At 48.0% G+C, this 17,436-nt stretch overlaps 1 protein-coding gene and 1 long non-coding RNA gene across 2 annotated transcripts; one reads left to right on the forward strand and one right to left on the reverse strand.

Moving 5' to 3' along the window:
* The first annotated feature begins 7,563 nt into the window (after positions 1-7,563).
* On the forward strand, positions 7,564-8,261 carry LOC143783449 (uncharacterized). Its single transcript, XR_013217177.1, has 4 exons — positions 7,564-7,652; positions 7,823-7,906; positions 7,988-8,098; positions 8,175-8,261. It is a non-coding gene; the product is annotated as an uncharacterized LOC143783449 (long non-coding RNA).
* A 2,863-nt stretch (positions 8,262-11,124) lies between these two features.
* Positions 11,125-13,613, reverse strand: LOC143781802 (uncharacterized). The gene is made up of 2 exons (XM_077268647.1): positions 12,842-13,613; positions 11,125-12,758 (listed from the first exon to the last, which is right to left on the reverse strand). The coding sequence occupies exons 1-2, from the start codon at positions 13,067-13,069 to the stop codon at positions 11,529-11,531; spliced, it is 1,458 nt and encodes a 485-aa protein (XP_077124762.1). The 5' UTR covers positions 13,070-13,613; the 3' UTR covers positions 11,125-11,528.
* Between the last annotated feature and the right edge of the window lie 3,823 nt (positions 13,614-17,436).

Consider the following 17,436-nt stretch of genomic DNA (forward strand, 5'->3'; position numbering starts at 1 on the left):
GCCTTTGGGATCACTTGTGCGTCCACCGCTACTTGTGCGTCATATTTTGCAAACCAAAACTCTGGAACGTCTTCATTCTGAATCCTTCAACAGTGCAATCCAGAACTCTGCAACGTCTTCATTCTGAATCCCACAACTACATCAACAGTAAGTTATATCTTTCTGCTGTTTGTTTCATTTGCCATGCAGCAATGCTAATTTATGTGTATTGTAGAGTGATGTATACGAGATCTCTGCAGAGATCCGTTTGAGCGTGCAAGTTTTTAAACAATTACACTGTTGCGCTTGTTGGCAGCCATTTTGAGCGTTAAATTTCTTAATGTAACTTAACTATTTCTTTCTTTCAGATGTCTACCAATGACAATGAATTTGTGCGGGCACTCATTGATATGTACCGCTCCCTGCCCTGTCTGTGGAAAATAAAGTCTGCGGATTATAGCAACCGCAACTTGAAGAGAGCTGCATACGAGAAGCTGGTGGCCCTTCACAAAGAGCATCATCCCACAGAATCTGTGGATGAAATGATTGTGCGTAAAAAGTTACAGGCTCTCCGCACAGTCTACAAAAAAGAGCTGAACAAGGTTGAAAAGTCCAAGAAGTCTGGGGTCGGAGCCGACGACGTGTATGTGCCCAAGTTGTGGTACTTTGACCTGCTGGCGTTCACACGGGACCAGGAAATCCCTCGCCCGGCCCAGACTGTGACAAGTCTTTGTGCGCCATCAGCTGAAGAGTCTCCTGACGAGCATGTAAGTACCCCCTAGCTTCCCTGCTTGTAGGATGCCGTGTGTCTTATATGTATGTGAGACTGCATGGTTTCCAATTATAATAATTCACGTTTTTCATGTTTAATCCACCAGATAATAACAGTTGCCACTTCCTGTTCAGATAACTATGTCCAAACAGTCCTTCCCAACCTTACAATGCTGTCTTATTGCTAAAGTCTACTATAATGTAAATTTGTATATAGAAAAAGAAAACTGAGTCATAGCTAATTTGTCAAAATTACAAAAATACCTTTATTTAGACCATATAAAATGCAAGATATAAAAACACAACAGACAAGCACAGTGAAAAACAGCCTAATTGGCTAGTAAGTAAACACTAGGTCAGTGAACAAAAATATCCCAAGATATTGGGTGCCGGCTGCAGAGCAATGCACCTGGGGCTTTGTAATATTGATTGTGCCACCACAGAGACAATACTCCGTACACACAGTGGAGTGAGATGCAAAACCAGATATAGTCAATGTTTGCATAGGGGCATTCCCACAGGTGCTAACAAGCTACCTTGGGATACATGAAAGCCCCTGTAGTATCTACATGTTCATTGCTAACTACTCACTGCATGAGAACATATAAAGCTGGCGGCACAAAAAAGAAAATAAAGGACCGAAGTCAAATAACATTACCCGTCATGGTGCAGAATAGTGGAGCCGGGACCTGCTCCCCAACGCACGTTTCAGTACGAGATGACCTTCTTCAGGGGGTGTAATGTATAATGTAAATTTTTTGTCTTCCGCGCAATCGTGCAGTATAGCCGGCAAAAGTAGTTAAGCTCTGTAACCCCTGTGGTTTGATACCTAGATAATAACTGTTCCCCATTGCTTCCCACGCACGGGCATACTGGTGTTGGGGAGGTGGGGGCTCTCTAGGGCTGTGATGTTTGTATGTTATTGACTTTTTATTTTTTTTCCTGTACTCGCAGGTGCCTCCTGAACAGCTCGATACACTGGAAGGGACCGATAGCGATACCCCTCATTTCTCCGCAAGCCCGTGTGTTGAGGAGCAGACAGGTGAAAAGCGGCCATCTCGCAAAAGAAAGGCAACTGCAGGTCAACCGGTGGATCTCCTGGCACTGGCCAACAAGATAATGATCCAGCATGACACAACCCGGCTCTCCGGCTTTCCAACCTTCGTAGGGGAACGGTTAAACAGTCTGGACCAGACCCAGCGAAGAAACGCGGAGAGATTGATACTTGAGGTGTTGAACGCGGCAGACGCTGGCAAACTGAGTGACACTTCAATGATGACCATCGGCGACCGTCAGCCCAGTGGCCAGCTTTATTGGGGGCCCCAGCAGGAGCCCATTCACAGCACTCCTGTCCGCAGACCGGCCCCACCTCATTTGCAGTTCCGTACACCACCTCCACACCCTTCTTTTGGTGACTATTTGCAAGGACCTTCTACGGCCACACAGCCGTACAGCGAGATTGACAACTACTATCAGCAGCTGTAGTGTTCTTGGACAGAAACCAATAGACTTCCGTTTCATAAGCACTTTATGCCTTCCCTTTTTTTTTTTTTTTAACCTTTTGGTTACTGAGCCACATTTTTCCCAAGTTACGGTTGTAATATGTTAATAAACTTTGTAAGCTTTACATGTAACAATTTATTTTGATTTATTGTTTACTGTGTCACACAATGTATGAATGAATATATATATATATATATATATATATATATATATATATATAGCAGGGGTGAGACACATGGGGGAGCGTCATGGGGAGAGAGATATATATGGAATGGCAGGGGTGAGACACATAGGGAGTGTGATGGTGAGAGAGATATATATGGAATGGCAGGGGTGAGACACATGGGGAGCGTCATGGGGAGAGAGATATATATGGAATGGCAGGGGTGAGACACATGGGGAGCGTCATGGGGAGAGAGATATATATGGAATGGCAGGGGTGAGACACATAGGGAGCGTCATGGGGAGAGAGATATATATGGAATGGCAGGGGTGAGACACATAGGGAGCGTCATGGGGAGAGATATATATGGAATGGCAGGGGTGAGACACATAGGGAGCGTCATGGGGAGAGATATATATGGAATGGCAGGGGTGAGACACATGGGGAGCGTCATGGGGAGAGAGATATATATGGAATGGCAGGGGTGAGACACATAGGGAGCGTCATGGGGAGAGAGATATATATGGAATGGCAGGGGTGAGACACATAGGGAGCGTCATGGGGAGAGATATATATGGAATGGCAGGGGTGAGACACATAGGGAGCGTCATGGGGAGAGAGATATATGGAATGGCAGGGGTGAGACACATAGGGAGCGTCATGGGGAGAGATATATATGGAATGGCAGGGGTGAGACACATCGGGAGCGTCATGGGGAGAGAGATATATATGGAATGGCAGGGGTGAGACACATGGGGAGCGTCATGGGGAGAGAGATATATATGGAATGGCAGGGGTGAGACACATAGGGAGCGTCATGGGGAGAGATATATATGGAATGGCAGGGGTGAGACACATGGGGAGCGTCATGGGGAGAGATATATATGGAATGGCAGGGGTGAGACACATAGGGAGCGTCATGGGGAGAGAGATATATGGAATGGCAGGGGTGAGACACATAGGGAGTGTGATGGGGAGAGAGATATATATGGAATGGCAGGGGTGAGACACATGGGGAGCGTCATGGGGAGAGAGATATATATGGAATGGCAGGGGTGAGACACATGGGGAGCGTCATGGGGAGAGAGATATATATGGAATGGCAGGGGTGAGACACAGGGAGCGTCATGGGGAGAGAGACACATTGAATGGCAGGGGTGAGACACATAGGGAGTGTGATGGGGAGAGAGATACATATGTGTAGCGCCCCCACCGCCGCAGGGCCGAGGGGTACCCGGTACCGTTCCTCTGGGTCTCTGTCCTGGGGTAGTCACGGCGGCTAGGCCCGGTCCGTGACCCGGCTGAGGGGCGTACAATAAAGGTGGAGGTATGGGATGATGTTATGGTGCGGTGAAGTGCCGGTCGCAGTAAATAACGAAGACACCAGGTTGCAGTCTCTTTACCTCTTTACTGTAGGTTTCAGGGTCCTCAGTCCAGAATACGGTTCACCGGGCTGCGCAAGTCCGGCCGGTCTGATGGCACCTCCAGAGTTCCCTTTGCAGGTGGAAATCTGTGTCTACCTGCTAGCGCTTGTGTGTTGCCGTCCTCCCCTGCTGTGCTTACGGGATAGTCACGTAGACTGTGAAATGCATTGGTGTATGTGATACCTGGTCAGATGAATTCCTTCAGTGCCACCAGACGTACCATAGCCCCCCTTAGCGGCAGAGCAACGGTACTGCAGCGACCAGGACTCTGGGGCGCTGCACATGGAATGGCAGGGGTGAGACACATAGCGAGCGTGATGGGGGGAGAGATACATATGGAATGGCAGGGGTGTGTGTGTGTGTGTGTGTGTGTATATATATATATATATATATATATATATATATATATATATATATATATATATATATATATATAATCTTAAAATCAGTAAAGCACGAGGACAGACAATGCTGCGGACTCCCAAGATTCATATGTCTGATACAGAACTAGAGTATGTTGCATACATAGATATATTTATTCTTATGTTTGATACAGAAGTTGAGTAATGTGACTAGATAGATATATCTTCATGTAGGCATTGAAACAGAAAATGAATTTAATGGGTCTTCAACCAAATGGAACACGAGAGCACATCTACCCCACAGAATGTAGTGCATAATACATGCTAAAAGTTATGACACGTAATGACAACAGTTGTGCTACTGCTGAAGATGCTGCCATGGGACAGCCCCTGGCCCATTGAAAAAGTTACAGTACTTCTCCCTGCAGATCATAGCATCATCAGAGTTCCTTCCGGATCCCAGACTTTCCAAGCCAGAAACCCTGTGCTCGTCTAGACGCCATTCGCCCTGGGTTACATCTCCGTTTGCAGGGTCAACAGAGTCAACATACTGTGGAGGGCTGTATGCACTGGCATCACGGCGGTGGAGAAAGTTGTGCAGGACGCAACAGGCAAGCACCACAGAGTCAATAGACGTTAGTTTCATGTTTAGTGGAGTGTGGAAAACCCGAAATCGGTTTGCCATAATGCCAAAAGCATTCTCCACAACGCGGCGAGCTCTGGAAAGTCGGTAATTAAAAATGCGCCGCTCCGGTGTCAGAGTTTTCTGGGAGAAGGGCTTCAGAAGGTTGGGATGCAGTGGGAACGCCTCATCTCCGACAAACACAAAGTTCAGGTTTTCAGTAGTGTCGCTGTTGGGCGGCAAGGCCAGTTTGTGTTCTTTCAAGCGTTCCCCAAAATCGGTGTGCTCCAAAACTCCGCCATCAGAAACTCTACCATTGATCCCTACAGCCACACTTATGAATTCATAGTTAGCATTAACGAGGGCCATGAGAATAACGCTGAAATATCCCTTATAGTTGTAATAAAAGGAGCCGGAGTGTGGTGGTTGGGTGATGCGGACATGTTTCCCATCCAAGGCCCCACCGCAATTAGGGAACTGCCACTGCTGCTCAAATCCCTGGGAAATCTGTTGCCAATCATCCGGGGTCTCCGGGAAAGGCATGTAAGTGTGGTGTAAAGCAGAGATAATTGCTTTACATGTCTCTGGGATGAGGACGCTGAGCAGGGTTCGGGAAATAGCTGCGCAGTAATGCAAGTCTTGCATAGACCTGCCAGTCGCCAGGAACCGCAGCGTGACAGCCAGTCTCTCATCCACAGGGATAGCAGCTCTCATCTTGGTATTTTGCCGCCTGATATAAGGTTCCACACCTGCAAGCAGCACATTAAATGAATCCTCAGACATTCGCAGGTAGTTCCGGAAATCATGTGGGTTGTTCTCCTGCAGTTCCCTTATTAGGCCCATATGGGACAATTGATTCCTCTTCTGCAGCCACTGTCTGGTCCACATGCGGCGCTGTCGCTTTGCACGATTGTTTCGCGCTTGAGCCTCCTGCAGGTTGTGAGCTTCTACCAACAACGCAGCCGCAACAATCACAGGTACATCCGAAAGAGACATGGCAACCTGAGAAAGGAAAAAAAATAAATAAATAAAAAATTACTACATATGATTTGTTTAAGTTATAACAAGACATTCAATACTGTAATGTAGCGTTTACACATATTTTTTTTTGCCGCTTATAAGGCAAAGTTAACATTAGCGTTGCGTTTGGCGCTTCCGCGGCGATGCATGTGTCATGCGCCCCTATACTAAAGATGGGGGCCGCATGGACATGTGTTGCCCTAGCGTTTTGTGACGCATGCGTCAGGGCGCAGAGGACACCGCATGATGCATTTTTTTGGTGCCCCTAAAACCATTTAAAAGTTAATGCATGTGTCACAAAACGCTGCATTGGTAATGCATTTACATTTGCATTCTGAGTTGCGTGTCCAATGCTGCACCGCTCAACAAAAAATGTTAACAAAAGATTAAAGGTACAATACATATACATGGCTAATAAACAGCGTTGACACAACAGCCGTTCCCCATGGATACCCAAACCACTGAAACACAGAAACAAGGACGATGGACTTGATAACAAGAACGCCAAAAAAGGGATTTCTGGAGCCTGCGTAACAACCGCGACGCTGTGCAGAAACTGAGGCGCTATAGCGATGCGGATCGCGCGTCAACACGCGTGAGTCCCTCCTCTGGGCGTGGTTAGGTGGTTCAGCGTTGTTACAGGCAAAATGGCGGCGCGCCAACGTTCAGCTCCTCTGGGGCGGCCTGAACTTGTTTTTTTTGTGCAAAAAATGTATGCCCTGGATTATGAGGGCCTGGAGACTGGACCTATCCACCCCAACCTCCACAAGCAGGAGGTGCTGCGCCGCATTCAGCATATAATGGAGAGGAGGTTCGCCATCCGCCGCAGTGCGCTGCAGCTGCGGAAGAAGTGGGCTGACCTCCGCTACAAGACCCCACAGCTTCTGGCAGAGTTGCGGACGGAAACAAGGCGTGGTAAGTACCAGTATGGGGGAATCGGGTGCGGCGCGGTGTGTACGTCGTAGTGTGTGCGGCGCGGTGTGTGCTCTGTATTGTATGTGACGCGGTGCTGTGTGTGCTCCGTATTGTATGTGACGCGGTGCTGTGTGTGCTCCGTATTGTATGTGACGCGGTGCTGTGTGTGCTCCGTATTGTTATTCGGCGCTGTGTGTGCTCCATATTGTGCGCGGCGCTGTGTGTGCTCCATATTGTGCACGGCGCGGTGTGCTCCATATTGTGCACGGCGCGGTGTGTGCTCCATATTGTGTGTGGCACGGTGTGTGCTCCATATTGTGTGTGGCGCGGTGTGTATGCCGTAGTACTGTGTGCGGCGCGGTGTGTGTGTGGGGGGGGGGGGGGGAGGCGCCGAAATGAATCCTTGCCCCGGGTGCTAGAAACGCTAGATACACCTCTGGGTTGGAATGTGAAAAATGGTCAGGTCAGGGGTTACAGAATCTCCACCGAGATATAAAATTTTGGGATGTCCGCAATTGCCGTGCGGGGGAATCAGGAAACGCGCGCTGCCATGAGGCACTTCCTAGTTATGCAATAATACGTGTCTCAGGCCAGGTAGACCATTCAACACCAGAGCCCCCAGACAATGCAGAGTCTAGCATCACTGGGAAGAGTGATCTCTATTTTCTGTATATGTACGTACATTTGGCGACTAAAAAATTCATTTGGCTCCTAACTTTTGCCGCCAATGGCGCCTAGGTATTTTTTTTACATTCTGGAGCCCTGTACTTTTGGTGTCTAAATATTGCGGTTCTTTCATGTTTGTGTAGAGAGACATCGCAGGCAACAGGCACCAGCACCGGCCAGCACGCCTCCATCCGCCACCAGCGGCGGCCCACAGTCCGGGACATCACGTATGTTAACCATTATTCATTGCAATTTTATTACTGCATGCGGAAAATTAGAGGGGAGCATTTCATTTGGCTCCTAACTTTTGCTGCCAATGGCGCCTAGGTATTTTTATTGATTCTGGAGCCCTGTACTTTTGGTGTCAAAATATTGCGCTTCTTTAATGTTTGTTTAGAGAGACGGCGCCGGCAACAGCCACCAGCACCAGCCAGCATGCCTTCATCCGCCACCAGCGGCAGCCCACAGCCCGGGACATCACGTATGTTAACCATCATTCTTTGCAATTGTATTACTGCATACGGAAAATTAGAGGGGAGCTAAAATATTGTATACATTACAGACGCAGTAAGGACCAGGCGCGATAGCACCCCACCGCAGGCCACAACACCACCCTTCCGCCACTCATCATCCTCCCCCGGGTCGGCGGCATTCTCCCCAGAGGCCACCATTCGTAAGTGACCAAAACTGCGAGTGCTTCACCACAGCGTGTTCAATTGTTAACCAGATATGTATTTGCTTCCTTTTAGCTGCGGCAGCTGTGGCACGAGCGAGGGGATGGGAGGTGAGCAGCTCTTCCACCTCTTCCGGGGATGAACAGCCGGCGTCCCTTCCACGTAAGTATACAGACAGTGGGAGGGGTTATCGGTGGGATGTCACATTTGACTAGTGTTGAGCATTCCGATACCGCAAGTATCGGGTATCGGCCAATACTTGCGGTATCGGAATTCCGATACAGAGTTCCGATACTTTTGTGGTATCGGGAATTGGTATCGGATCCATATTCATGTGTAAAATAAAGAATTAAAATAAAAAATATGTATATACTCACCTCTCCGGAGGCCCCTGGACCTTACCTATGTAACAGTGAGCCTCGGTTCCTAAGAATGAGCCCGTGAAGGACCTGCAATGACGTCGCGGCTTCTGATTGGTCGCGTGAGCGGTCACATGAGCGGTCACGCGACCAATCAGAAGCCGCGACGTGATCGAAGGCCCATCACGCACTCATTCTTAGGAAGGAAGACTCCCGATTACATCGGTAAGGTCCAGGGACTTCCAGAGAGGGGAGTATATCCATATTTTTTATTTTTTTTATTTTACACATGAATATGGATCCCAGTGCCTGAAAGAGTTTCCTCTCCTTCAGACCCTGGGAACCATTCCGATACTTTGCGTCCCATTGAAATGCATTGGTATCGGGTATCGGTATCGGCGAGATCCGATATTTTGCCGGTATCGGCCAATACTATCCGATACCAATGCATATTGGAAGGTATCGCTCAACACTACATTTGACAATGACAAGAGCGATAAAAAAAAAAAAAAAAAAAAACATTCTCGCCCTCTGGGACAGGACCAAATTGAGTGTGTAGTAAATCTCAGGGAATGTTCACACATGCCGTATTTACAGCGTAATCACCGTCCGTTCTCCGACCTCTTCTATCCACAGAATCGACCACCGTGAGAGAGCTGCTGGCCAAGCAGAAGCGGCTGGAGGGGACAGCAGAGCGCCTGCTGAAGCAGGTGAAACAGCAGGGACGCACGCTGCGACACCTGTTAGCCCACCGCCGTGGGAGGATTTAGTTTTTTTTTTGTTTTAAAAAAAAAAAAAATGTTTAAAAAGTTGTTTTATAAAAACAAAGTTATTATTACCTTTATTTTGTGTGCTGTTTCAATTTACTAGCGGAGCAGGCCAGGGCCAGCCAAGCCAAGGCAGACACAAAAGAGTTGGTTTACCTTTCCATAAAGTGTGCAAAAAAAATGGCAGACAGCGCAAAAGAGTTTGCAAACAACATCCTAAAGTCCCTCCATCTTGTGCGTCCGCTTGCCAGATGCACAAGATAGCTGCCAGAGATGTTTTATACATCATTATACTGTGTACGTAGATAAGCATTGCTACATAGCCATAACTATACACAAAAGAAACAAACAACAACTCAAAGATTTTTCTTACCGTTGATGTGCAAGAAGAGAACCGATGAAGATGCTGGCAGTATAGAGTACGGCGTTCCGGACAGAACGTTCACGGAGAAGAGATCGTAGCTGGTGAAGAACGCTGGATAGGCAGAAGAACGTGAAGACGCAGCTCTCACACAATATGAATCCGTCGCTGTAGAGTCGCTGTTTATATTCCGGGACGCCGGAACGTCACATCTTGGGTGTCTCCCAGTGGAAAAACACACCTATCTGGTTACGCTTGTAATCTGTCAGATCGTTACCACTGCTGTTTGACATGGAGCAAACAACCAGCGAGAACGATCTGTGAGTCGCTGTTACGTCACTGTATCGCTCCTGCATCGTTCGGTAGTTGGTGTGTTTGACGTCTCTACAGCGATCTAAACAACGACGCTGCAACGATCGCGTTTTGGTCGGATCGTTGTCTATATCGCTGCAGCGTCGTTTAGTGTGACGGTACCTTTAGAAAGTCCGCTTGTTGATTGTCCTCTCCTTTGATGTGGACTGCCGAGAGGGACAACAGATGCTTTTCGGCCAGGATTAAGGTACTGTTTGCGGAAGACATTAGAGCGTCTGATCTTGTGCCGCCTTGTTTGTTTAAATACGCCACTGTCGTAGTGTTGTCTGAACAGATTCTGACGTGGCTTCCTCGTAGCTGTGGGAGAAATTGACGCAGTGCATAGTTTACCGCATTCAATTCTTTTAGGTTTGATGAATATAAATCCTCATTCTTATCCCAGGTTCCCTGGCAGAATCTATCTCCCATGTGTGCGCCCCACCCGTGGGGACTAGCGTCCGTAGTTATCGTGTGGGATGGTGATATTACCCAAGGGACACCCCCCGCTAGGTTGTCTTTATTTAGCCACCATTCTAAGGAGGATAAGACTTTCTCGGATAAAGTTATTTTCGATTCAAGGTGCCCCAGAAATTTTCTCTGTTCCCGAAGTATCTGATGTTGTAATGTTCGGGTATGAAGTTGTGCCCACTGAACGGCTGGAGTACAGGAGGAGAGGGATCCTAGCAAGGACATTCCTGCTCTCAGGGACATTTGAGGTTTGTGAATGGCCGCCACAACTTTACCCTCTATAAGAGATATTTTTTCTTGGGGAAGTAGACATTTTTGCTTTATGGAATCTAGATTAAATCCTAAAAATGTCTGAAGAGAAAGTGGGATGAGTCTGGATTTTTTATAGTTGACGATCCAGCCCAGGCTTTCTAAGGACGAGACAGTGTCAGCTAATCGTTCCGCACACTGAAGGGATGAATTTCCTACAACTAAAAAATCATCTAAGTAGGGAATGATTAATGTGTCTCTCTGGCGAAGGTAGGCCATTACTTCTAACATTACCTTCGTGAAGATCCTGGGTGCCGTGGAGAGACCGAAGGGCATGGCTGTATACTGGAAATGATGAATCTCCCCCTCAAGAGTTACTGCCACTCTTAATTTTTTTGATACCTACTATGGATAGGGAGATGGTAGTCTTCTAGGTAGTCTATAGGCATCTTTTAAATCAATGCCGCCCATTCTACAATTTGGAAAAAGGAGCTTAATGGCCGATCTAATAGACTCCATTTTAAACGTATAATTTTTAATAAACGTATTGAGTTTTTTAAGATTTATAATTGTTCGAAATGAACCATCGGGTTTAGGGATTAAAAATAACGGAGAGTAGAACCCTTTACCCTCTTGTCCCTTTGGCACCCTAACTAAAACATTTTTAACTATAAGACTTCTAATTTCCAGTTCAAGGGCCTTCTGTTGCACTGGTGAGGAAAGGGCTGTTAAAATAAAGGAATCATGGGGAATCTGGAGGAATTCTATTTTCATTCCTTCCTTAATAATATTTAGCACCCAGGAACTTAACGTGACTTTTCGCCATTGGGGAAAGAAAAATTTTAACCTGCCCCCTACTGGGGTGTCTGGTGTTTCAGAATTTGTTGTCTCTACGGAAGGGGGGGCCTTTGAACATAGTGCCACCCTGTTTTCCCTCTCTTGTGGCCCATCGTGACGATCTTTCATTTTGTGTTCTTTTCCCGAACGGCCTCTTCCTAAAGGTCTTCCTATAGAAAGGAATTGAGGGGTCAGGGAAGGCTTTTTTCCTCTCTTTTGCTTTTTTGAGGATCTCGTCTAATGCTTTCCCAAACAAAAACTCACCCTCACACGGAATAGCGCAGATCTTAGCCTTTGACTGCGTATCCCCCTTCCAGCTCTTCATCCATAGCGCACGTCTGGCATTATTAATTAGACCGGCTGATCTTGCTGCAAGGCGAAGAGAGTCAGCTGAAGCATCGGCCATGAATGCTGCTGCACCTCTAATTAGTGGTATCGCATCCCGCAATTTTTGTCTGGAGACCCCCTGTTCGATCTGTTGATCCAGCTGATCAATCCAAACAAGCATGGATCTAGCTGTGCACGTGCTGGCAATTGATGGCTTAAATATGCCTGTGGAAGCCTCCCATGATCGTTTCAGGGACGATTCTGCCTTCCGATCTAGAGGATCAGAAAGTAGGCCCGCATCCTCGACTGGTAGAGCTGACTGTTTTGAGGTGGAGGCGACTGCAGCGTCCACCTTAGGGATTTTAGTCCATGAAATTAACTCCTCATCATTAAAGGGGTACTTCCTTTTGGAGGCTGACGGGAGAAAACCTCTCTGGTCCTGTTTCTCCCACTCCCTCTTTATTAGTGCCTTAACCGCAGGAATTACTGGGAATGCTCTTCTCTTCCTCTCCGCCAACCCTGCAAACATGATGTCTTGTGCAGTTTGGTCGTCTTTTGTATCCTCACAACCTATAGTATTCCTGATGGACTTTACTAGGTTGTCCACCCCATCAAGGGGAAAACAAGCTCGACCCTCAATGTCGGAATGTGTTGAGGAAGAGGATGATGCCTGCGAGGAGTCTGAGTGGATAACGCCTTCCTCCTCGGACTCAGAGCTGGATATAGCCTTTTCTTTCCCGGATTTTTTAGGGGGGGTACTGGCTTGTGAGATGGCCTGTAATTCCTCTCTAATTATGGCCCGTATATCTGTGACCGACATAGATGGACTCTGCATTGTTTCCGCCATACACTGATTGCAGAGTTTTTTGGGGTGGGAATCTGGGAGAGGCTCGTCACATAACGCACATTGCTTGTGCTTAGATTTCTGTCTCTTTTTGGCCTGAGAGAAGACATTTGTGGAAAAGGGTGTCAGCTTTATAGGCAGAGGGGAAATCACACTCACCCAGTGAAGCTGTACGGTACCGAAATAGGAGGCTGCGACTTTCTGGATCTTGAATCCTTGGTCTCACTCCTGTGGCTGGCATCTGAGGACCTTCTGCTGGCTGGCTCACCTGCTGGGTCCACAGTCTTGCCTGGGGACGACATGTTGCATCGCCTGTGCGTTTGCAGCTTCCCCCTTTTTATAGGCCAGGATCCGGTCAGTAAACTTTTTTTTTTTTTTTTTTTCTTCCACAGCGGTGCACTGCGCATGCGCGAAACCGCGCTTTCCCCCACCGCTGTGTGAGTGACCCGGAAGTGCTCCTCTACCTCCGGGTCATTCTGGGGATTCTTACACCGCTCCACGCATGTGCGGCCGCCATTATCCCGGCCTGCGCTATGGAGCGGTGTATCGGCTGCCGCTGCAGCTGTGCCGCAGATCCCGGACCCTTTACCTGGTGGTCCGCGTCTGGAGCCTCTTCAAGGCCGCACCTCTGCAGCGGTGCTCTTGTGGAATCGGCGTCGTCTCTCCCGGACTTAGCCATCCCACATGCCGGCCAGACGAGGGGGGAGCCGTCTAACGGAGTCTCCCCCGACGCTGCATCTGGACTGCATCCCCTGCCGTTCCCGCAGAAACCGCACAGGCGGATGCTCCTAGCCCAGGTAAGATCTTCTGTAGTCTTCAGAGATCCTGTCCCCTGGGAACAGGAAACCTAAACTGAGGAGGAGAGGGGGACCGCCCCCTTTTATGTCTCTGTAGGTTTCCTGTTCCTTGGGGCGGATCCCTATCTCTCCAGTGGGTGCTGTCATGGCGAAGGGTAAAAAAGGGTGGGGGGGGGTGAGCACACAAAGGAGCAGCTTCCTCAGACCACTCTTTTGCCAAATGTTGAGCTCTGTCTTGTCTAGCTATTAATGGAGGTAGATGGTGTTGACCACATAGCGGCTTTGCATATCTGGTCCAGAGGGACATGGGTGAATTCTGTCCGACAAGCTACTGTGTGGAATGTTCTTTTACAGTTAAGGTTGAATACTCTGTCTGTAGCAAAAGTTGATAGAATCCTTCACCTGGAAAGGGAAATGGTATTTACTTTTTGACCTTCACTTTTTCCTATGGAACTATATTCCAAGGAATGGCGGTAGGTTAACATCACCCTCTTAACCGCTGCATTAGAGACTGAGAGTATGTGCACACGTTGCGGATTTGGCCCTGCGGATACGCAGCAGTTTTCCATGCGGTGTACAGTACCATGTAAACCTATGGAAAACCAAATCTGCAGTGCACATGCTGTGGAAAATTCCACGCGGAAATGCAGCAGTTTATTTTCAGCAGCATGTCAATTCTTTGTGCGGATTCTGCAGCGTTTTAAACCTATTCCTTTATAGGAATCAGCAGGTGTAAAAACGCAAGTGAATTACGCACAAAATCTGCAGGTAATTTAACCTGCAGAATCTGCGCTGAAAAACCCGCAATGTGCACATTGTGCAATCCGTATGTGAACATACCCTGAGAAGGTCTCTCCCAATATCTTGGTTCATATTGTCAATTGAGGAATCATTCGGGAGAAAATTGTTGCATGGTCCGAAGAACCAGTCAACCAAGTCTTGGGAGCTAGGGCGCTCTACAGGATAGGACTTGAATTTCACTGACCTTTTGCTGAGATGGCCACTACAAAAAAGAGTTGGGCGAATTTGATCGGGTCCCTGCTTATTCAGCAAGTCTATAGCGCTTGCTGAATAAGCTGCAGAGGGAACCCGAATACATGGAGCGTGCCAGCTGATGAGCTGTCTGGCTCGCCATGCATGTTCTGTGACAGTGACACATGCAGCTGCTAACAGCTGATCAGCTGGTGTTCTCCATGTATCTGGGTTTCCTTTAAAAGCTTATTCGGCAAGTGCCATAGCTTGCCGAATACAGAACGGTCTGCATGTAATAAGCTTCCTTTCCTACACAATTACTTTCTGAAAAACGCTCTTAATATGTTGGCCCTCAGGGAAACCAGGATTCTGCCACTTTCTCCTGCCATTTCCCGTGGTGGCTTACAATTCTCATATTCCCTGAGACCCACAAACAGACATGGTGGTAGAGTTGGCATACTCCTGTCCCCACAATGCACTTTCCAGGTCATCCCCCCCGGTTGCATCACTCTCATTCCCTTTTTTTTTGGAGGTCCACACCATCAGGCTCTTTCTTCCCCTCTCCCTCAGAGTAGCGGTCATATACTGGCCTCCAGGCTCACCCACTCACTTCCTGGACCATTTCTCTGCCTGGCTGCCACACTTCATGTCCTCAGAACTACCAACCCTTATCCTAGGAGACTTCAACATCCCCATTAACAGCCCCACTTCCATCACTAACCTCTCACAGCTCTCAACCTCTGAAACACAAAGACGGTAACACCCTTTACCTGGTCTTTGCCTGGCTCTGTTGAATCTCTTACCTAGATAACTCACCGCTTCCCCTCTCTGACCACACCATTCTTTCCTTCACAATCACAATTCCTCGCCCACCCCAGCACACTCTACCTACCACACATTCAGAAATCTACATGCTATTAACCCTCATATACTTTCAGACTCCCTACACTCATTGTGCCAAATCTCTTTTTCCTGTCCTGATCTGGCTGTACATCACTACAATGACACTCTTAGAAGCACCCTTGACCAAGTAGCTCCCCTCACCCTCAGAACGTCCAAACACAGTAAAACAGCCTTTGCTCACATCGCAAACCCGATTTTTCCAGCGATGCGCTAGGTGTGCTGAACGCTTATGGAGGAAAACTCGCACACCAGAAGACTTCATACACTTTAAATTTAAGTTAAGAACCTATAATTTTGCCCTTCACCTTGCCAAACAGCCCTACATCACCACTCTGATCTCACTATTCAGCTACCCCAAGAAACGTTTTGACACCTTTCACTCCCTCCTCAGGCCAAAAGCACAAGCCCCTATCACAGACATTTGTGCTGATGACCTGGCCTCCCACTTTATAGAGAAAATAGATAATATCCGTCAGGAAATCCGCTCCCAGCCACCAAGTGCAATGACTCCCATTCCTCCCTGCATTTCCCCTGGATCACTCTGCACATTTGATCCCATCACAGAAGTTGTTTCCAAGCTCCTCTCTTCTCGTCTGACTACATGCACTACTGACCCCATTCTCTCTCATCTCCAGTCTCTCTCTCCAGTTGTCACAACTCGCCTAACTACAATCTTTAATCTCTCCCTCTCCTCTGGCATTTTCCCCTCCTCCTTCAAACACACTATCATTACTCCATTACCAAAGAAACCCGCCCTCGACACATCCTGCACAAATAACTACAGACCAATCTCACCTTTATCTCTAAACTCTTGGAACGCCTGATCTACTCCTGCCTTACCTGTTACCTCTCCACTCATTCCCGCCTAGACCCTTCACAGTCCGGTTTCCGCCCCCTACACTAGACAAACTGCTCATCAAGGTGACCAATGACCTTCTGACAGCCAAATGTAATGGTGACCAATCCGTGCTCATTCTTCTCGACCTTTCTGCAGCTTTTGACACTGTTGATCACCCTCTCCTACGCTCTAGGCTCCAGTCACTAGGCATTAAGGAAACTGCCCTCACCTGGTTCTCCTATCTTTCTGACCGCTCCTTCAGTGTTCTGTTCTCTGGCTCCACTTCATCTCCTCTTCCTCTCACTGTCGGGGTACCTCAGGGCTCAGTCCTTGGCACACTTCTTTTCTCCCTCTATACGGCTCCAATTGGACAGACCGTCAGAAGATTTGGCTTTCAGTACCATCTTTATGCCGATGACACACAACTATACACGTCATCCCCTGACCTGACCCCCGCTGTACTACAGAACGCCACTGACTGTCTGTCCGCAGTCTCTGACATCATGTCCGCTCTCTATCTGAAACTTAACCTCTCCAAAACTGAACAACTTCTGCTCCCGCCATCTACTAACCTCCCTAAATCTGACATTTCCCTCTCCGTGGGTGGCACCATAATAACACCCCGGCAGCAGGCATGCTGTCTGGGTGTTCTGTTTGACTCCGATCTTTCCTTCACATCCCATATACAATCTCTTGCCCGCTCTTGACTCTTACACCTAAAGAACATCTCTAGAATCCGCCCTTTTCTCACCATGGACACAACAAAAACCCTCACTGTCGCCTTGATCCACTTTAGCCTGGATTACTGTAACACTCTATTAATTGGCCTCCCCCTCGCTCGACTTTCCCCTCTCCATTCTATCCTTAATGCAGCTGCCAGGGTTGTCCGTCTAGCTAATCGTTACTCGGACGCGTCCGCTCTTCGACAGTCGTTACACTGGCTGCCCATTCATTATAGAATCCAATTCTAAGTACTTGTTGTCACCCACAAAGCTCTCCACAGTGCGGCACCCCCTTACATCTCCCTCATTTCGGTCTATTGGCCTAACCGACCGCTGCGCTCTGCAAACAACTTTCGACTAACCTCTGCACTATTCCGTACCTCCGACTCCAAGACTTCTCCCATGCTGCGCCAATCCTCTGGTATGCTCTACCCCAAGATATTAGGACCATCCACAATTTGCATAGTTTTAGGAGCTCCCTCAAAACACATTTGCTCAGAGCAGCCTATCACGTTCACTAATCAGTCGTTTTATGTTTGTGT

The sequence above is a fragment of the Ranitomeya variabilis genome, chromosome 6, assembly GCF_051348905.1.
Source record: "Ranitomeya variabilis isolate aRanVar5 chromosome 6, aRanVar5.hap1, whole genome shotgun sequence".
In the NCBI taxonomy this organism is placed as follows: domain Eukaryota; kingdom Metazoa; phylum Chordata; class Amphibia; order Anura; family Dendrobatidae; genus Ranitomeya; species Ranitomeya variabilis.

What these genes read in the sequence shown, in the direction of transcription:
- LOC143781802 (XM_077268647.1), bottom strand. Translation starts at nt 13,069, where the DNA reads ATGCGCAGTGCACCGCTGTGGAAGAAAAAAAAAAAAAAAAAAAGTTTA. An exon ending in AGTCGCAGCCTCCTATTTCG is followed by an intron (nt 12,759 to 12,841) that starts GTACCGTACAGC and finishes GTCTTCTCTCAG; the next exon opens with GCCAAAAAGAGACAGAAATC.